This window comes from Cervus canadensis, chromosome 2 (genome assembly GCF_019320065.1).
Source record: "Cervus canadensis isolate Bull #8, Minnesota chromosome 2, ASM1932006v1, whole genome shotgun sequence".
NCBI lineage: Eukaryota > Metazoa > Chordata > Mammalia > Artiodactyla > Cervidae > Cervus > Cervus canadensis.
Genome location: NC_057387.1, coordinates 73998542 through 74020810, shown reverse-complemented (window position 1 = coordinate 74020810; position 22269 = coordinate 73998542). Strand labels below are relative to the sequence as shown.

The 22269-nt window shown below is 35.8% G+C and overlaps 1 protein-coding gene across 2 annotated transcripts in view; it reads right to left on the bottom strand.

Moving 5' to 3' along the window:
• The window catches only part of C2H1orf141 (chromosome 2 C1orf141 homolog), a 56154-nt gene that overhangs the window by 23850 nt on the left and 10035 nt on the right, over positions 1-22269 (bottom strand). For both annotated transcript variants that reach the window (XM_043461024.1, XM_043461023.1), the window contains exons 2-4: positions 20565-20652; positions 16471-16628; positions 4673-4785 (exon numbers count right to left, since the gene is read on the bottom strand). In XM_043461024.1, coding sequence (XP_043316959.1) covers positions 4673-4785; positions 16471-16628; positions 20565-20639 — 346 coding nt within the window. In that variant the 5' untranslated portion in view covers positions 20640-20652. The remainder of the gene's footprint in view (positions 1-4672; positions 4786-16470; positions 16629-20564; positions 20653-22269) is intronic.

Here is a 22269-nt window from a genome sequence, read left to right as displayed (position 1 = left end):
AGTTTGTCTTAGTGGGTTTCAAACTTTTTTTTGATTTATCACTCCTTTCTTCTTTCTTATTTCTCCCTTTTGGAATGAGAATGTCTATCCCATTCCTGTCCCGTCGTGTATTTTGGAAGCACATAATTTGTTTGATTCCACAGGTTCAAGCTGGAATTTTACCTTAGGAGCAATCATACTGAGTCTCCCCACAGCTGATTTAGAAGATATTTAGGTGAGACTTTGGACTTCAGTAATAACACAAAACTTAGTATGGCAGTAAAATAATTAACATGTTCTAAGATTCTTTTATTGTTCAGAAGGAGGGTAACACTATAGCTTGATAATCATTTAAATGATTATAGGATAATCACTTTAGGATTAAATCATTTAGGATTAAAGGATAATCATTTGAGGAATAGAAAAAGAGTACATAACTTCCAAATTAGTAAAGGAGAAAAGTTTAAATTTAAAAAACTCAGTCCTAAATAAGACATAAGAGGACCAAAAAAGAATCAATAAGAGAGACAGAAAGAACAAAATAAGATGACAGATTTAAATCCAAAGATATGAGTAGTTACATTAAGTGCAAATGGACTAAGTGCTCCATTTCAAAAACAAAGATTACAGAGTAGATTTTAAAATCTAACAATTTGATGTTTACAAGAGATGTCTCTTATATCAGAGATCGATGATAATGTTACAGAAATCATGGTAACAAGATGATAGAAAAGATATATCATGTAAATGTTAGCCAAAAGAAAGCAGGGGTAACTATAGTAATTTTTGATAATAAGATAAGCACTTCATAATTTAAAAAGATTCAATTCACTAGAAATATGTAATAATTCTATAATTTCATACAATTAATAAGACAGCCAAAATAGTATTCAAGATCTTTAAAGCAAAATTCGATAACACTACAAGGAAAAGTCAATAAGTCTGAAATTTCTTGGCAACTGACAGAATAAGTAAGCAGAAAAATCATTAAGGATATAGAAGAGTTGAAAAACACAATGAAGAAATTTGACCTAAAAGACATATATTGAAAACTGCACCCAATAGCTGCAGAATATACATTATTTTCAAGCACATACTGAACATTTCCAACAATTGACCATGTACTGGGTGAAAATGCAAGTGTTAACTAATTACACAGGACTGAAATTCTATGGAGTATATCCTCAATCTGCAGTGTAATTGTGCTAAAAACTTATAAACAAAAGATAATTAGAAAAGCCTCATATATTTTGAATTAAGATATAACTTCTAAATAACTAATGGGTCAGAAGAAGAAATCATAATGGAAAACAGAAAAAAAATCATGATACTATTGAAGAACAAGGTGGGAAGACTTGCTTTACCAGATATCAAGGGTTATTTTAAGATATAGAAATTAATGTTGTATGGTATTGATATTGAAATGGATAAATAATTGAATGAAACAGAATAAGAGCTCCAGAACAGAGTCCAGAGCATTAGGGAAAGAATAGTCTTTTTAATATCATGCTGGGATAGCTGGGTATTCATGAGAACAAAAACTACATTTGACCCTTGGGATGTGCATGCATGCTCAGTTGTATCTGCCTGTTTGTAACCCCTGGACTATAGCCCGCCAGGCTCCGTTGTCCATGGGATTTCCCAGGCAAGAATACTGGAGTGGGTTGCCGTGCCCTCCTCCAGGGTATCTTCTTGACCCAGTGACTGGACCCAGTGATTAAACCTGTGTCTCCTGCATCTCCTGCATTGGCAGGCATATTCTTACTACTGTACCACCTGGGAATCCAGATTTGACCTTTGCTTCACTCAAAATGTAATTCCAGATAGACTTGCAAAAGAAGAACAAAAATCTTTTGCAAGATAAGTAGCAAAAGATATTCAGGACCACGAAGTAGGAAAAGATTTCTTAGATATGGAACAAAAAGTACTTATCAAACAGGGGAAGATTTTGTATTTTTGACCTTATTAAAGTAGAAGAATCCTGTTCATGAAAAAGACAACAAAAAGAGAAAGAAAAGAAACTCACAGAAAAGATGAATATATTCACAATACACAAAACCAACAAAGAATGAGTAAAAAGAATATATTTAAAAATCAAGGAGAAAAGAGCAAAAAGCTAAATTTAAAATAAGGTAAAACTTAGATGATTTCCAAAAGTATAAATCCAATTTGTCAATAGTTTATGAAAAAATTTTCAAACTTACTAGTAATCACAGAAATGCAAATAAACCATAATGGTATACTATTATATACCTAGTAGATTGCTAAAATTAAAAACTTGCAATTTCAAGTGTTAGAAAGCAGAATAAAAAGAACCCTCACAAATCTGATGAGAGCATAAGTTGGTAAAAACACCTTTACCATTATCCAATATATGATGGAAAGTAGTCATGATCTATTGTTGAAGATAAGCAACCCTGGTAATGTAAATTCTGGATATACACTCTCAAGAAACTTCTACACAAATGTAGCAGGATGCATTAAAAAATATTCATTTCAGCATTGCAATGACAAAGTAAATCCCCAAATTTCAAGAGTGGTATGGATAAACGGTGATATAGCCGTGTGATGGAATACTTAACAACAATGAAAATGAAAGAACTATGCCTCCACACAACAATGTGAGTGAATGTTACAAACAATGCTTAGAAGAAAGAAAAAGAAAATACAAATGAATGCATATGGCATGGTTTCAATCATGTACAGTAAAAACCAAGCAAACTATATTTTGTAGAGATTAAAAAAATAGGCGGTAAAAATGTAAAGAAAAGGAAGTGATGACCACAGAAATCAAGACAGTAGTAACCCCCAGGGACAAGGAAGGGAAAAGTGATTTGGAAAAAGTCAAATGGTTTTATGGGATGTTGGCAATGGTCTATTTCTTGACTTGCAATATGGTTATATCGGTGTTTATTTTTATAATTGATTGTTATATTGTATATTTTATGCTATATTCACTTTTTATAATGTATGCTATTTCATAACTTAAAATGGTTTAACAAAAAAAAAGAAGGAAATTGATTAGAAAGAAGGCAAGAATGAAAGAAGAAATACCTGTCAGCAAGCTACTATAGTTGACACACAAAAATGATGATTTGGATTAGAGTGGTGATAGCAGAAACAGTGAAAATAGATTAATTCAAGATGAGTTAGAATGAAAAGAACTTGTTTATGTATTGAATTTTGGAGAGGAAGAAAAGGGGAGATGAAGGATGGCTTCTAGGCTTTATTATTTTATTTATTTTTAAAAGATTTTTTTATGTGGATCATTTTTTAAAAGCATTTATCGAATTTGTTACAATATTGTTTCTGTTTTATGTTTTGGTTTTTTGGCTGTGAGGCGTATGGAATCTTAGCTCCCCGACCAGGTATCAGACTTTCACCCCCTGCACTGGAAGGCGAAGTCTTAACCACTGAACCACCAGGGAGGGCCTGGCTTCTAGGTTTTAGACTGGAGTCACTTGGTGCACTTTGATCCAAAGTACTGAGAATGGAATGCTGTTGAGGGGCAGGGGGAATGGGAGAAAGTATTCAAGGACAGTTAGGATAAGGAATCATGAGACCAGTTCTGGATATAAGGTTTAAGATGTAGTGAGAAGTTTAAGTGGAGGTATCAAATAGGCACTTCAGTATAGGCATCTGTTCTTCAGAGGATTAGTCTGGACTGAGATACAAATGAAGGATTTAATGATATTTCTATGGTATTTTAAACTATAAGACTGGATTAGATTCCCTAAGAGGAGACAGTGTAGAAACAGAGGCAGGCTCAAGACTGAGCTCTCAGCAAATACAGTACTTTAAGGATGGAGAAGAGAAATTAAGAATAGAGACTGAGAAGAGGCGAGATAGCAGAAAAACAGAGTTTTAAGAAGGAGGGAGTGATGAACTAACTACACTGGTGTTGAGAAGTGGAAGAAAACAAAAACAAAAATCCTTTGGATTTAGCAACACGGAGACCATTGGTACCCTTATTCAGGGTAGCTTTAGTAGGATGGTAGAGGCAGAAAAACAAATTGCAGCAGGTTGAAGTTTGAACAAAAGCTGAAGGAGTAGAGAGTATATGTAAACGAATCTTCTGAGGAATCAGATTATGAAGAGTAACAGAAATGAGGCAAATGGGACAACATGGAAGCAAGGCCTCTCAGTCAAGGTTGTTGATGAGAACAACACAATCAGACGTTTTTCTGATAATGTCAGAGAAAGAACAAAGATGACATAAATCACCCAGATTCTCTGAGGAACTGTGATGCTGGTTCCTAGCTTACAGATTCCTTAAGTTTTTAGGAAAGTGAATTCTTTTACAGTCCCTATAAAGTAAGTTTCTACTAAGCAAGATGTCCAGGCTTGAGTGATTTTTTTAAAAACAATAATAAGAAAATTCAGGATTGAGTTGAAAGGAAATCCAAATATTTTCTTTCTAGCAAAATAAACATAAAAATATGAATTTTTTGTGAATTGTACAAATTGCCTATTCTGATATTTATCATCTCTTTCTCCTAGGAAGTCCTTCTTGATAGCTCACTGAAATCTTTCCCAAGCATTTTCAAGAAAATGCTTTCAACAGAAGCATCAAATGGTAAGAACTTATAAGACAAATTATAAGAACTATAAGACAAACTAATAAATAATAAAGTAGTAAACAAAAGCATTCAATACATCGAAAGAGAGGCAAATATGTTACACAAAACATTACCTATTGACTTGATTTCCTGAGTTTTTATGTTTGTTGGCAAAAAGGGTGGTCTTAAATTTGAGTTTTGAAAATCACTTTTTTTAGGTTCAGGCATATTTTTGAAGGAGACAGATCTGAAAGAAAGAAAATTAATCTAAATTAAAATAATCAGAAAATTTATAAATTAACTTAAAACATACCTCTGAAGAAATGTGGTCAAGGCCCAGTTATATAAATTTGAATGTTGTTGTTTTAATTTATTATCGTACAGTGTAAAAGACTGGGACTGATTAAGCAGAAACTGAAAATATTAGTAAGAAAGAAATAGAGAAAACTGCTGGTGTTACAGGATTGAGGGCACTGAGGAAACTACTGTTCAAAAGCTATATTGAAAAAAATTGAAAAAAAAAAAAGCTATATTGACCCTTTTAGAAAAATACCTTAGAAATATGTTAAATTAAATATTAGGAACACTGCCAACTCTAGTCAAGCAGTGGGATATGGATTTAGGGTCAGTTCAGGTTCCAGAACAGTATGCCAGATAGGATCATGACATCTACTTACTGTGAACAAAAAGTTCTGTCCTCTAAATTCTTTGACTATTGATGGTATATAAGGAAGTTAATACTACCATATAATTCATGGTATTTCTGACCTTTAAATACTATGACTTAGACCTCAGACACTCATCTCTAGTTTATATCATCTAGTCCTCCACCTTTAAATATTATCTGTAGATTGGTATTCTCCAGATTTTTCATACAGACCCCAAATTCTCCCCTGAATTCCAGATGTATGAATCCAGCTGCTTCATGACTTCTGCATTAGATGTGTTGTGGGAATTTCAAACTTATATTCAAAACCAAATGTTTGCTTTCACTTCCTTTCCAATCTGTTTCTCACCCAGGTTTTCTCAATTCCATTCAACCAGAGGGTTAGGCCAAAATTCTGCACTCAAGTTTGTTCCTGTTTGTTTTAAAAATTTTATTGTTATAAATAAAAATTATAGTTGCTTTACGATTTTGTGTTAGTTTCTGTTGTACAGCAAAGTGAATCAGCCAAACACATACTTCTGTGTGCATGCTCAATTGCTTTAGTCATGTCTGACTCTCTGTGACCCCATGGACCCGCCAGAGTCCTCTGTCCGTGGGATTTTTCCTGACAAGAATACTGGAGTGGGTTGCCATGCCCTCCTCCAGGGGATCTTCCGGACTGAGTGAGTGAACCCTCATCTTCTGTGTCTCCTGCATTTCAGGCAGATTCTTTTCCACTGAGGCACTGGGGAAGCCCACATATACATATACCCACTCTCTTTTTGGATTTACTTCCCATTTAGGTCAACAAGGCCATTGAGGAGAGCTCCATATGCTATACAGTATGTTCCCACTAGTTATCTATATTATACATAGGATCGATAGCATCTATATGTCAATCCCAATCTCTCAATTCTTCCCACCCATCCCCCTTCCCCTTGGTATCTGTGTATTTGTTTTCTATATCTGTGACTCTATTTCTGCTTCATAAATAAGATGGTCTATACCAATTCTTTCAGATTTCAAGTGTATTCTGCAGTCATCTTTGACTTCTGTTTCTCTCATTCCCCATTCCTGATACCTCAACAAATCTCACTGGATCTTTCTTTGAAACACCTTCCAGATTGAACAGCTTCTTTCCTCATCACTTCTGTCCTAGTTCCCAGGCCCCTTCATGTCTCATCTGAACTACTTCTCCACGTCTCTAGCCTGTTTCTGTCTGCTCTCTCTGCTATCTCTCTTGTGCCCAACGGTCCCAATACAAGCCGTGGTGACATCCATAAAATGTAAATGAAATTGCCATTTCCCTCCTACCATTTCCTGTCACACTGAAACAAAATTCCAAATTCTCATTGCAAGACAGAAACTTTCCTCAGTTCTTACATTTCTAAGTAGAGGCGCTTCCATTGAATGCCCCTCCAGGCTTCTCTGTGCACCCCTTCCCCCTCCCCTCAACATGGAAGCAGAGTGAGTTTTTTGTCTGTTTGGTTTTTTTTTTTTTTTTTTATCTTATTTATTTACTTGTTTGGCTGTGCCAGGTCTTAGTTACTGCATGTGGGATCTAGTTCCCTGACCAGGGATTGAACCTGGGCTACCTGTATGGAGAGCACAGAGTCTTAGCCGCTGGACCACCAGGGAAGTCCCCTGTCTGTTTGGTTTAAGAAAAGGAACTTGAGCTCCTACTTCAGGACCTTCGCCCTTGCTTTGTCCTCTGCTTGTAATATTCTTGCCCTAAATAATGAGAGGCTTACTCACTAAAATCATAAGTGATATATTTCATAAGTCTCTACTCAAATTTTCACCTTTCCAGAAAGGTCTTTTTCATCCCCTCCCATCTAAAGTAATCCCTATCAATCCTAATTCCCTTAATTTACTGTATTTTTCTTCATAGCATTTGTCACTAGTAAATTTAAATTATATGTTGATTTATTTATTTAGTTTGTTCTCTATCTTCCCACCTTATCCTAGAATGTAAATTGAGGGCAGGGTCTTTGTTTAGGTCACTGTGGTATTCCTAGCACCCAGGAGAGTGACTGGCACATAGTACCTGTGTACTAAGTATTTGTTGAATGTATAAATTGTTTTGGTAAATTTCCATTGAACTTTCTTAAAATCTTATAACCTCCAGTGAGTTTATTCTCTTTAGGATTTTCAGTAAACAATCATTTAATCTTCATAAAATAATTCATCTGTTCCTTTCAAAACATTAAATTTTTATCTCGTGTTCTTATGTAATATCATTGACAAATACTTCCACAATAGTCAGGTATACTAGTAAGAATGGGCATCCTATTTCTAATTTAAATGGGAATGTGTCAAGTATTCCACCCTAATGGTGTTGACTGTCTCGTTAAGGAGATGATTTTTTTTATCCTTATCTAACAAAGGTATTTTTTCAAATACATTTGCAGAATATATTGTTTAGTTGCCAAGTTGTGTCTGATTCTTTGTGACCCATGAACTGTAGTACAACAGGCCTCCCTGTCAGGAAGGGAGGAAGGGAGGAAAGAGAAGGTGATGAATTCCAGGCTCTCTCCTTCACCCCCACGCAGTAGTTCTGGGAAGACCCATCTGTGATAGTGGATGTGGCTATTTTTCCCCTTTTCCTGCCCCCTCCCAGCTCTAATTCCCAGTGTCTGATCACTTGCACAAATAGAACCTTCTGTTGGGTGTAACAAAAGCAAACTACGGGACTTCAAAAAAATAGATAATAATAAAATGTAAAAAAATAATGAGGAAATGATGCACTTTCAGTATTTGTTTTAATATGTCATTGAATTTTTAGTTTACATATTTAATTTAAATAATGACTGTATTTAACAATGATCTCACAAAATCCCTGCAAATTCATCACTCAGCTCTAAAGAATTGGTGGGAGCTGGCTCTATCACAACAGTGTCCCCCTAACAGAAGGAAAAAAAAAAGATTAAAAGAGGGAAGAGGAGGAGATGTGCTGGAGGAAGATCACACCCACCCCCACTTACAGGTCAGGACAGAAAGAATCAAATTGCTGGCCATACCCTTTTCACTTCAGGTCCTCCAAGTCACTAGACTTACATATGGGGGAAGGGAAAGCCTTGACTAATATGTAGGATCAAAATACTAAACTGCACAAACTTTTAATAACCAAAAATGGTCAGGATGAAATGGAGAAATATAGAACTGCTTTATATGGTCCTGAGTTGAGAACAGACAATGAAATGGTTAAGTTAATATTTTATTTTAGATTTTTAAAAAATCTATAAGTGAAATACTGTAATGGTTTTATATTCTCATGGTCAGACTTGAGGATCAAAGTTATTTTTATGAGAAGAATTGGAAGTATTTCATCTTTGTCTATGCTCAGAAACCACTTAAACAGTTCTTTGAAGAAACTCACCCTTGACACAACTTCAAGGTGGTGCTTTGGTAAAAGATAGTTTTCTGACAGCTTTCTCAAATATTTCTAGCTGTTGATTTATTTATGTTTTCTTCTTGTTGTTAATTCTGTTTTCACCATTCATAGTTTCCCAGACCTTCCATTACCAGACTCATGTTTCAAAGAAGTGTAGTTATAGGCATGCTCAGCTGCTTCAGTCATGTCCAGCTCTTTGCATCCAACATGGACTGTAGCCCGCCAGGCTCCTCTGTCCATGGGATTCTCCAGGCAGGAATACTGGAGTGGGTTGCCATGCCCTCCTCCAGGGGATCTTCTGGACCCAAGAATCAAACCTGTGTCTCCTGAATCTCCTGCATGGCAGGCAGATTCTTTACCCACTGGGAGCCACTGGGAAGCAAAGTACTCATAATTATCTTAATTTCTTCTACATCCATGTTTATAGCTCCTCCTTTCCCATTACTAGTACTGTGCCTTTTTGTTGCCTTTTTTCCCCTTCAATTTCTCAAATTATGGTCATTTTAACATTCTTTGGGGAGGTCTTAAACATGCTAATTTTGCAAAATACTCTCAAAGATGCAAAGTGCTTATGAGAGGAAAGCAAAGTTTGGTGGAATTCCTGGGAGATGACAGCTTTATTTACTTATTTATCTATTGGTCCTTTAGTAAATGCACACTTAATTTATAAAAAAGAAACTGAACTAAGTGCTAGGTACTTGTAAAATTAACTTTACACAAACTCTGTCCTCAATTAATCACGTCATTTTTAGCTTACATAATCCCTTATCATGTTGTTCTCTTTCTTACTTAAAATTTTATTATATGGGTTAATTTTGTGGACTTAGTTTAGGTATAACTAATTTATAAATCCTGCTACCTAGGAGCAGGTAGACTTATAGGATAGATAAAATAGCTATAAAATAGGTTCCTTCTAAGCTCAGAGGCACCTGGATAAGAATACTCTATTAGTCACCGAGGAATAAGCCACAATTTTGTTTACCACTCAGTTTAAGAGAAGCAGCGAGGTTTCTGTCATTCTACCCCAAGATCCTTCCCTCCAAGCAGATATGAAGAGCTGTGAAAAGTCAGATTTGACCCTACTTACAAAGTAACAAGTTGGCCTGATACAATTTCATCTCTTTTGGAAGACATGAGACTCCTGAGTCAGAGACAAAGGACTATCACACACAGCAATAGGAGTGGTATCTTCTGCATTAATTCTCTGAGCCCCAGTTCCACAGGGCAATGAGCAGAAGGCCAGATGACATCAACACACGTGCTGGGTTATGTTACAGGAATGGAACCTTGAGTTTAGGGAACACAGATCTTTTTAATGGACAGTAATATTCCTGCTCTTGCTCAGAGGAGGGCACTTTCTTTGTCTTCCAAGGCTGTCTGCTATACAAATGTCCTAGAAAAGATAGGAACAAAGGCAGCCAGTGCTTTTGCTCACAAATGTACAGAAATATAAGACACCTATGGAGAGTTTTTCCAACAGTAGAAAGAAGGAATGGAGGGGATAAGAGTCTAGGAATAAAACTTGTGTGCTCCTAGTACTGTGTTCTCAAAAAATATGAGGAATTGGAGTTATAAATTTGGTAGGTGACTTCACTAGCATAAAATTATAAATCTGTTTTTTGTAAGTTGTAATAGTTTGGGGCTATGTAGATTTTTAAAACATTCAGCCCTTCCCCTCCCCCTTTTTGTCTTACAGTTAGAAAAATCCCCTGTGAAATTATATCCTGTTGCAGTTGAGTTAAAGGGAGCAGAGAAAAAGGCCTTGATTTGTGCTGCATGGGCTGGAAAAGGAAGGTTGTTGCATGGGCCTGGAATGGACCATGCGAGTGGCCCGGGCACACGAAAGAAAACCAGAGAAAGGTCCAGCTCAGGTGGAAGCATGGCGGGTAAGCCAAGGCTGCCTCTTCTCAACTGGAAATCTCTTATGGAACACTTGCCCGGTAATTCTTTGGAATGCTTTGTGTTTTTACAGAGCAGCCATTTTGAGATGGAAACCCAGAGTTTCATTCAGGTGCCATGGGAAAATTTCAAATACATTTTTGTGTAATAAAGACACTCAGTTTGGATCTTTATTTTATTCATATTTAATTTAAATTTGGATAAAAATATTTCTCCAAATAGGTTCCTCAGGGAGAATAAATAAGTAGATTACATTCTAAAGTCTTTCAAGTCCAAAAACTTGTGTCTGTTTTCTCAAATATAAATTATGATTCACCCAAATAGCAGATTCCTGGATTGCCAGTCTATTTAAAAGTTGGAAAGGTTTTATTGTTTTCTAGCCTCAGACATACAAATGAGACATGAATCTTATTTGCTATCTTTTCCTTTGTAATTAACTGCTATTTTCTCCCCTGTCTGAAATTGAGTAATTTTACCATTACTCAATGGTAAAGTTGAGTCTAGCACTTGATAATGCTTTAGATCTGAAAATTGAAGTCTGTCTTAAATGACACTTTTTTCTTATAATTCTTTTATTTCCTCACCATCTGTTTCTTGTCTCCTGATTTATGTATTAAATGTATATTTTCATATGGAGTATCCTAAAACTGTACATACATGTCTCTTTTTAACCTGATTTTCATTTTGGAGGGGGGTATTTTTATAAGATTGTGTCTTTATTTGATCATCTAGATTATCAATGCAGTCTTCATCTGTATTCTGTTTTTAATTTCTCTATTCAGTTTTTTATTTAAAAAGTCTTTTTTTCTAAATCCCCTTCCCCCTGTTTGAGAGAGATTTTCTAAAGTTTCCTCCCATGAATGTGTTTCATTAGGAGTCACCAGTTAACGAGTTTAGTTTCATCTCCCTCCTTCATATGAGTCCCTTTAAATGGCCTGTGGTTTTTCACTCATTTCAGTGAGTGTGGATTCCTGTAACAACTATGAAGGTCAAGCTATTTGGGACTCAGGTAGCATTAGGCAGTGAGAAAGAAGATTCTTTTGCAGTGAATCAGTGACAAACAATCCCCATCTTCTTAATCTCTATGCCAGGCTAATGTCACACAGAGTATAAGACATGTATATTGAATTAAGGAAGACAGAATTTGACTGATTAAATTTCATTATAGGCTGTAACCATATTCTCTGTTCATATTTCATTATCTTTCCTGTATGCAAGTTTATCCTTCTATCATAAAAATACTTCTAAAAGGAATATTCTTTTGGATTTATTTTTAGGAAAGTAATTCTTCTAATGAGAAGCTCCTATTCATCTAAAGAAAAGGCATTCTTAATATGTCTACTTGCCCCTAACTTGTTTCCTAGTTCTTACCACTTAATAAGTGGTAAATTTGGCATTTTCACTTGAGAATCCAGTATGGAAGAGATCACTTTTATTCTCTTTTAAAACTTATGTTCCAGGTAATTTTCTAAAAAGACTTTTGTAAAACGTCCAATTATGAAAAGTTGCAAAGAAGAGTAGCTTTGGTATTTGCTGACAAGTCTTAAAGACTATAGGCAAATGAAAGGCAAAAGACTGAGAGAGATTTTCAAATGATTATAAAACTCTCTGCCTATCAGTAAAGTAATCCCAGGAATGTCCTTCCAGCAAATTTTGGGTGTTTGTGGCCATCACCTTTATCAGTTTCCATTTATACCAGAAAAATGCAGAAATCTTGAGCTAATAGTAACATGGAAAAGATGTCTCTGGGAGTAACTGAGAAAGAAGCCCTATGAATTTTAATGATTCTCAATCCTAGCTTTTCTCAGAATCATCTGAGAAATCTTAAAAATAGTAATGCCTGGGCCCTACTCCAAACTAATTAAAGTTGAATCCAATTATTTTAAAGCTCCCTGAGTAATGCTAACATGCAGATGGGTTAAAAACCACTGGTTTGAAAACAAAACTCAACTATAGTTCAACCCTAGGCATGTTTCATCTAGGTGATCATAACACCAGGTTGAGTGTTGCTATGATATCCATCAAATCAAGAACAAATGTCAGTGTTGACCAGCATGATTACAGTGGGGGCACAGCTAGAGAGGGTGGTTCCTATGCCAACAGCATCAGTGTCACCTGGAGACTTAACCAGACTTTCAAATTATCAGGCCCCAGCCCAGACCTATAGAATCAAAAACTCTGCCAGTGAGGCCCCACGATCTGTATTTAACAATTCCTCCATGTTTGAAAGACTAGAGCAGTGCTTCTCAACCGTTAGTGTCCACAGAAATGACCTGGGGGATCTTGTTAACTGCAGCTTTGGTTTGGGATGAGGTCAGAAAATTCTGTATTTCAAACAAGCTGCCGGGTGATACCAATGCTGCAGGATGGAAGACAACACTTTGAATAGCAGTAGACTAGAGATCAAAAATGAAAAAGGCATGCAGTTGGAAGGAGTTACTCTGGTACTGGTGGTCATGATTATGTTGTAAGGTTAAGGCTGGCTGAGCTGAAATCTGTGTGAATCAGATCTGACATCTTGGCTCATGTAGGAATGAGGTTTGTAAGCACTGGTAGAGGTTGGTATCCTGTTATAATTAATGTAACTTATAAGACCAGGGGGCTTCCTAGATGGTTCAGTGGCAAAGAATCTGCCTGCCAATGTCAGAGCCGCAAGAGACACAGGTTCAATCCCTGAGTTGGGAAGATTCCCTGGAGGAGGAAATGGCAATGCACTCCAGTCTTCTTGCCTGGAGAATCCCAAGGACAGAGGAGACTGGTGGGCCACAGTCCATGGTGTCCCTAAGAGTCAGACACAAATGGGCATAGTGAAAGCTGCTCAGTCGTGTCTGACTCTTTGCGATTCCATGGACTATACAGTCCATGGTGTTCTCCAGGCCAGAATACTGGAGTGGGTAGCCTTTCCTTCTCCAGGGGATCGTCCTAACCCAGGGATCAAACGCAGGTCTCCCGTATTGCAGGCGGATTCTTTACCAGCTGAGCAACAAGGGAAGCCCACAACTGAGCATACATACATGTATAAGACAAGGAGCTGCATCTCCCAATTTGGAGGAATTAAATCTGTGCAATATAGTCAAGGTAATCAGTATATCACTGTTGATATGAGGGAAAAACTTGCCCCCTTATACTCTGCTATTTAAGTAATCATTCTGTTATGGCTGAAAAAGGACTCGTTGCAAGATGACTTGTTTCCTGGAAGAGGCAGTTTTTGGAGATACTGTGAATTCTAAAAGGTTAGGTTCTCTGAGGAGCTCTCATAGTTTTTAATAACCTCTCTTACTACCTAATGATATTTCTAGAATCCAAGTATGCACTTCCTAGTTTAAGCCCTTCAGTGGTTCCTCACTGAAGGAGATTGTCCAGAGTTCTTCACCTGGCTCATAAAGCCCTTGATATTCTGGCCTTTCTTTAGCCTTTTAGCCCAATTTCTTACCAATCTGTCTTCAGTCTCTGCCTCATATCCCTTTCAAGTCTAGTAACACTAAACTACTTCTGGTTCCTCAAATGAGCTGCACTTTCCTTTACCTCTGGCTGACCCTTTGTCCTGGAATCTCTTTCTTTTAAATTTTGATGCCTCTTAACTAACTCTCTGGGTCTCACCTGAGGGGCCACCTCCCCTAGAAACTTTTGTTGATTCTCACATTAGGAATCTAATGTGAATCTAATCTAATGTAGCAACTGGTGTTTGCCTGTTCATTTATCTGAATCCCCACTGATGAGGTATATTTCACAGTTGCTGTCAGATGCCCAGAGCATGGCAGTCACTCAATCAACACTTGTAGAATAATATTAATAAATTAAATCACAGTAGTATGTGATAGCAGCACTACTATTAAAAATTAAAATGAAGTTGTCTGTAAGAATTTTTTATTTGAACTTGGTTTAGGGCCAATCATTCAAGCAAGAGTGACAGACAGCACAAAATCGCTACATGAGAAAAATTATTTGAAAAGAGGAAAATGTTAGAAATAGTCTTAGAAGGAAATCTCAGAGCCTAGATATACTGCCAGTTGGGCTTATCTATATATACTAGATCCTCTTAATTTCTTCAACCAAATTTTCTTTCTTTTGGCCTGGGTTACACCCTAATTCTGATGTAAATTCTTTTGATTTTCCCGTACTTTTTTTTTTTTGCATGTGTGCTAGTTTTGGTCCTCTGAGCACTGATCAAACAAAGTTTACTTGGTCTTTGAATCTTGAAACTATGTGCCAGTTTGTTTCTATAATTTAGACACTGATTTCAAACTTCAAGTTAGCCAGACTTAAACAATTCAAAGGAATGTTACTCAGCTATTAGGATCAATGATGCCTTTATAAACTATAATCTACAGACAGGAAAGGGAAAGCAATGATATCGTCCTGGAAAATGCTGCCATAAGACACATTGCACATTATCTTTAACTGTATCTAATGGGTCATTGGCCATATATTATGCTATCACATAATGACTTATATATATATAATAAAAATATAAATATATACAAATATAAAATATTTATAATTATAATTAATACACAATATATAATAAGATGTATTATTTTTCCCTTCTCTACATGCCTAACTTCTATTTTATGCAACTTTTTCTATGTATTATTAAAATATTCTATTTCAACATGGATAGATCTATAAATGATTTTGAAGTAAAAGTATTGGTCGTATCTACATAAAAACAAAGTAGTAGTGAAAGAAGTTGTGATAAAGCTAAAGTATATAAACCATTAATATTTATTTGTGTTAGAAACAAACTCCTTTTCTGCACAATGGAAACATATTCTGACACCCTGGTAAATCACAAATAAGTTGTGTAAGCTGTATTTTGAGTCTAAATGGTCTTGTTTTACTTTATATTCAGACATGTTTGTTCAGCTGTCTTTTAGATACCATCACCTGGATGCCCCAAAGCTCAGCATTTCTCATTCTAATCTCTTACCCACCCCTATCTGCTTTTCAACCCGTGATCTCTACCTAAGTACGAAACACTAAAATACATCTAGTCACCAAGACCAAAAGCTGGAAATCAGTCTGTAGAATGTGGCAGAGATAAGAGCATAGGCTCTGAAATTTAAATCTAACTAGTATTTAAATCTAGCTTCTGCCACTTGTTAGCTGTATGACTCTGGGCAAGTCATTTTAGCTCACCAAGACTTGGGTTTGTATCTGTGAAACTGCACTTAATACATTGAGTTGTTTTTGCTGTTTAGTTGCTAAGTCATGTCTAACTATTTTGTGACCCCATGGACTATAGCCCGCCAGGCTACTCTTTCAGTGGGATTTCCCAGGCAAGAATACTGGAGTGGGTTGCCATTTCCTTCACCAGGGCATCTCCCCGACCCATGATGGATCACACCTGTGTCTCCTGCATGGCAGGTGGATTCTTTACCACTGAGCTACTGGGGAAGGCCACCAGAAAGTTGAGCTACTACAGAATAAAAATAAATGAGGTAAGAGCAGTATTCACTCTACCACAAATGCCCAATTGATTTGAAGTCTCATTGATTCTACATCTTACTATTTCTTTTGTCTTAGATCTCCTCCACATTTCTAGTGCCTAGAAAAATTATACCTCATTACATACATGCATAGTGCCAGTGAAAGACCAATTATTACATATTCAGGCTACCCCTTGTAAGTACACAGAGAAACTGCCTTACTTAGTTTTCTAGGAATATCTCTTTTTTTTGCAGTATATTGGTTGAAGCTTGAAATAAATCCTGATATTAACTTGGAGTGATATAATAAAGCTCAAGAAGTCTTTATTTAAATGTTTAGAATTATAATTACTATGTACAATTATCATCTACAATGGTGAAATATTATAATAAATATTTTATAAGCTAGTATTGAGAATATGAATCTAGCATACTATAACTCATAACCATTATGAAATATACCTATGTTGACAAAGCTTACATTTAATATAGATTGCACAATCTAAGTCAATAAAAATAATGCTTTAAAACTTCAGACTGAAAGTTTCAAGTAGTTATAATAACCTTTTTGGTTTTTTAGTGCCATATGATCTGTCTGTTGTGATCTTTGAGTTTGTCTTAGACATGGAGGTAGCAATATCCTTTTCAAGTTCCAACTGGAAATCAAACGTCAGGGATATCACTGAAATCTTTCTCTTTACTTGACTCTGAAGGCAGTTTTTCTGCAACAAATCCAAAATATAACACAGTGAAAAAAAGGAGTACATTTCATATGAGGAAAATCCTGTATATAAAGGACAAAATTAATCTCACTTTATACATACACCCTCATGCACAGAATTTATGTGGCAGGCAACAATGGAAAAATAATGCAGACTGAAAATTGGAGGCCTTGTGTACAGACTCTTTTCCTATTTATTAAGTGACGGTGTGGGACTAAGATGCTCATGAAGGCTCCCTCTGAAGTTCAGATTCTAAAGTTCCAAATTTAAGAATGACCTATATATTCAGCAAAGACAATTATTAATCCATAGAGTTATTGAAGCCATAGCAGGCAGGTCCCTCCAACCCACTTCTCTCCCTGGAGCCACATACATAGTGGAGCCAGAGCCAGAAATTGAGTTAAGAAAGCAATCAAAAGAGAATTCTGTTCAAGTATTTATACAGATTGACTGAAGAGCAAAAAGGGTAAAGCTAAAGAGTGAGTTAAGGAGCTGAAAATCTTCTCTAAAAAGTTCTCTCAGAGAACTGCACAGAGGAATAAAGAAATAATAACTTGAAAAGGAAATCATAGGATATGAGCACTTCGGTTTCTGCCAGTGAGGGATTAAGTGCTACAGGAATCACCCTTCTGCTATAAACAACTGAAAAACCAGACAAAGTATATGAAAATAACTACAATCAGGCATTAGGAAACAGGCAGAGCAGGACCATGATCCCTGAGGAAAGAGAAACAAATGAGGTAAACCCTACAATAGCCTAGCTTATTCTTGAAGGCCGTTTCCAGACTGAGGCACAGGGAGGGGGAACTCAAACCAAACCTTGTGGCTCTAACCTGGTTGATTCTGAGAGACAGACACTGCAGTGGCAGACACACTCTTGGGCGTTCACCCCAAAGAAATAAAACTTACATTCATAAAAATCCTGTACATAAATATTCATAGCAGCTTTACTTCAGCTTGTTTTATTAGCAGCCTTATTTTCCAAAGCAAAATACTGAAAACAATGAAATAGCCTTCAGTGGGTAAGCAATTGAAACTCTGTACATTCATATAATGGAATACTACTCAGCAATAAATTTTACATATTATTTACCATTAAAAAAAATTATTACTTCATGCAAAAACTTAATGGACCTCAAGAGCATAGTGAAATAGTCAATCTCAAAATTTTACACACTGAATACTTTTCATTTATATAACATTCTCAAGATTACAAAACTATAGATATGAAGAATAAATTCATCATTGCTGGGGATAGAGACAGAATTGGGATGGGGGAATAGGCTTTCCTGGTGGCTCAGTGGTAAAGAATCTGCCTGCAATGCAGGAGATGCAAAAGACGTGGGTTCAGTCTCTAGGTTGGGAAGATCCCCTAGAGGAGGAAATCGCAACCCGTTCCAGTACTCTTGCCTGGAAGATTCCATGGACAGAGGAGCCTGGCAGGCTATAGTCCATCAGGTCACAAAGAGTTGGACACAACTTAGTGACTAAACAATAGCAACAAGTGGATTCAAATACAAAGAAGTAACATGAGGGAGTACTTTTATTGGATGGAGGTGTAATATGCTTTGATTATGGTAGTTTCCACAATCTGTAATGTGATAAAATTGCATAAAACTACAGATACCAATGAATAAAGGTTAAAAAAGGGAGATGATTGGGTAAAGTCTGCAGCCTGGTTAACAGTAATACACCAGTGTCAATGCTGGATGTGACTCATACTGATTTTGGCTAGTGAACCACAACTATGTAAGATGTCACTTTTGGGGTCAACTGAGGAAAGGCACATGGAACTATTTGTACTATTTCTGTAACTTCCTGTGTGTGTGTGTGTTAGTTGCTTAGTCGTGTCCGACTCTTTGCAACCCCACAGGCTGCAGCCCACCAGGCCTCTCCATCCATGGGATTCTCCAGGCAAGAACACTGGAGTGGGTTGCCATTTCCTTCTCCAAAAGGAACTATAGAAAGAAAGAAAGTGAAGTCGCTCAGTCGTGTCCGACTCTTTGCGACCCCATGGACTGCAGCCCACCAGGCTCCTCCAACCATGGAATTGAAGATTATTTCAAAATAAAAGGTTTTAAAAAATAAAGAAGCAATTACCAAACTGATTTATATATTGTATTTCATTTTTTTGACAATAAAGAGAGACAGTCTATCTTCACAAATATATGTGTATGTAAATATGTACCTGTATATTTATATTATAGATATTTGTAAGATAAATGTATGTATATAATCATATATTCATATTTGTATATCTTTGTAAGACTAAAAAAGATGTAGATGGATAAACCTCAACTGCTAAAAGGAGTCTGCCTCAGAGGAAAGGATTAGAGGGAAGAGGCCAAAGACTATTAATATTTCTTTATATCATTTTCCCTATGTACAATTTTCTTTATACATATCTATATATATTGCTTAACTTGTTTCCAAAAATATAACTTGAAAACTAAGAAAATATTTTTTTTAATGACTTTATATACTTTTAAAAGAACTTCCAGAGAATTTTCTGTCAGTCGCATGAATTAAGCACAGTTACACAAAATGAGAAAATACATGGAAATGCTTTGTGCAAAGGAGGCTCCCAGAAAAAGTAAGAATTATTATTACTAATTATAACAACATTTTATGTATAAAGAAATTTTGTGACAAATTTAATAGATTTATCTCTGATTATACTTTTAAAGCAAATTACAATTCATTTAAAATAAAAAATTAAAAAGCAATAAACTTTGGGGTGTCAAAGTCTAACAGGTTTGCTTTAGTTAAGTTACACTTAGTTTGGTATTTCAAAATTTTGATAGCTATCACAGAACAAATGTATTCCATTTTTCCATATTCTTCTACTTTATTTTCTGAATGAAAGGAGAAAATTATGAAATATTAAAAAAAACCAAATTATTTTTCAAACATTAATGCTTTCATTTTCAGGTTTGCAAATATGTTTATTCACTTAAGAGTTTCTGTGGTGTCCTCCTTGATTTCTCAAACTCCACTGCTCTTTATATATACTTCATTTATCCACACTGTTATATTATCTTATAAGTATTTTTGTAACCAAATTAAATTGCTCACATGTAAAAAATCTGGTGTTTCAGAACTGTATTCGTTATTAATATCTTATATTTAATTTTATAAGAGTCTCAGTCTTTTGGGTCTTCCCTGGTGGCTCAGTGGTAAAGAATCCACCTGCAATGCAGGAGACTTTGAATCCCTGGGTAGGGAAGATCCTCTGGAGAAGGAAATGGCCACCTACTCCAGTATTCTTGCCTGGGAAATCCTATAGACAGAGGAGCCTGGCAGGCTACAGTCCATAGGGTTCCAAAAGAGTCGGACATGACTTAGCAGTTAAACAGCAAACACTTTTCAGTTTACTTTCTAAGAACTTTATTTCTAACTTGGTAGCTACATCAAATATTTTCTTCCTTTTAATGAACCAACTAAACAAGTTTTTACATTTAACATATAAGTAAAAACTATATTAGTCACATTAAAAAAATATTTATCTGTACAGGGTCTTAGTCGTGGCCTGTGGGGTCTTTAGTTGTGGCACGTGAACACTTAGTTGTAGCATGTGGGATCTAGTTCTCTGATCAGGGATTGAACTCAGGGTCCCTGCATTGGGAGCATAGAGTCTTAGTCACTAAACCACCTGGGAAGTCCCAGGAGTGGTCACATTTACTGTTTGATTGCTTAGGATTTTTTTTTTAAAAAAACGGGTTAGATGCATCATAACCACACATTACAGCTGGCTGGAAGTTAGCTCGTATATTTAATCAATTCTTTATAGTATTACATAGATGACTCTTTCAATTATTATTGAAATTATTATTTCAATTATTACCTTTTTAAAAATTGGTCTATAGCCCACTCACATTTGAAATGATAACCTTTTAATGATAAAATTTAGTGAATTTTAGCTTGTATTTTACAAACCTTTGCTCTTGTGGCCAAGAGGGTCTTTGCTTGCTCATCAAGAATATCCAACTTCTCTAAGACTCTTTCTGCCATTGTCAGTAAATTCCTGTTTAAAAGGAAGAGGCGGGGAGGAATAAGTCTCCAAAGCAAAATTAAACATATAATTAATTATTTAGGCATAAATTAAGAGACATAACCTTTCCAACAGTGTTTTAGGTAAAGAAAAGAATACAGTTCTTTTCCAGATCATGGGACAAATCACAGAATTGTAGAAGTACTCAAATGTTTAAGACAGAAGCTCATATGATCAGAATTCCCAGAAGCATGTGGACCCCAGGAATTTTTAAAAGCATGAGTAAAGGTGAGTTGAAGAAAGTTCAAGATTACTGTATGAGAACCAGATGTGACTCATACCTGAAGCAAGGGCATGCAGTTTGATTTATATCTTCTTTTTGTTGTGATTTAATTTTAATAAAAGTAAATAAGGAGAGCTCACATTTATAGAATTAATTATATTCAAATTAAATTGGTCAATGATCCAAGACTGTTAATACAGCACTTAGCAGGCAATCAGTCACACAGAAGGAGCAGCAGCCAAGCTGGGAAGGGTCTGTTGCCATAATAGTTCATATTTCCAGTTAATTAATTTGCTACAAATCTCATCTGGGCTCAGATGGTCCACATTAGTTTTAGGGACTTGAATATTAGCCACTAGAACCTGGTCTAATTTATTTCCATTTTCAGATGAGAAAATTAAAAGCCACAAAGTACCTTACAATGCAATACAAATATCTAGGGGCAGAGTGGAGATAAGGATCAGGAATACCAACCCAAAACTCCCTCTACTTTATTTATTTATTTATTTTTAAAATTTGAGTAGATATTCATGTGTTCAACATATTGTTGTTCACTGAATTGAATGGGTTCCAGCAACATTTATTTAAGTGTCTGTAAAACTTCACAGAAAGTATTGAATTCATCAATATTTCTAGTGAACATCAATGTCTACACTAAGATTCTTTTTAGCTCAAAAACTTTTTATGCAATGTCTCCCATATTGTATATTATTCAGTCAACATCACACAGAGGCAATAAAGCATGAAAAGACAAGAATTAAGAACCCTATGCCAAAAGCTCAAGTTATTTTGTACTTGGTATCTTTTAGCTGTCTTCTATTTTATTTCCTTTACCATCTATTATGCTGGTGAATTCCTGATGCTCTGCTGGTGTCTTACCATCCCAGTAAGTCCTCTGACATTTTGCTACATCTAAATACTCCACCTCCATCCCATGATGTAGTCCTATGTGACAAAGAACTTTTGTGAGCTATGCAGATAGCCTGCCTTTGTATGAACCACATAACCTTGGGTTGCAGCTTGGAAAAGAGAGATGTAGGGTAAAGGTGTTAGCACAGTGTGAATGTCTCAGATTCTCTGGGTCTCCTACAGGAGAGTAGGGGAGAAATTAGAGATTATCTGGACACTGTATACTGTCTTCTCAGATTTAGAAACCACCCCTCTTATATATCCTAAAAACAACTATAGGAATTTTAGCTTCTGTGTTTCTCTTAAACATAATATGACTTCAAATATGGGGAAGGATATTATAATTCTCACCAAAATTTATTTTATTGGGGACAAAGATTTCTATTTCTAAATAAAATACACAGAGGTAAATAACTAGAAGAACCAAAGGAATGCATTTCCCAGTTTGAGGAAGACAT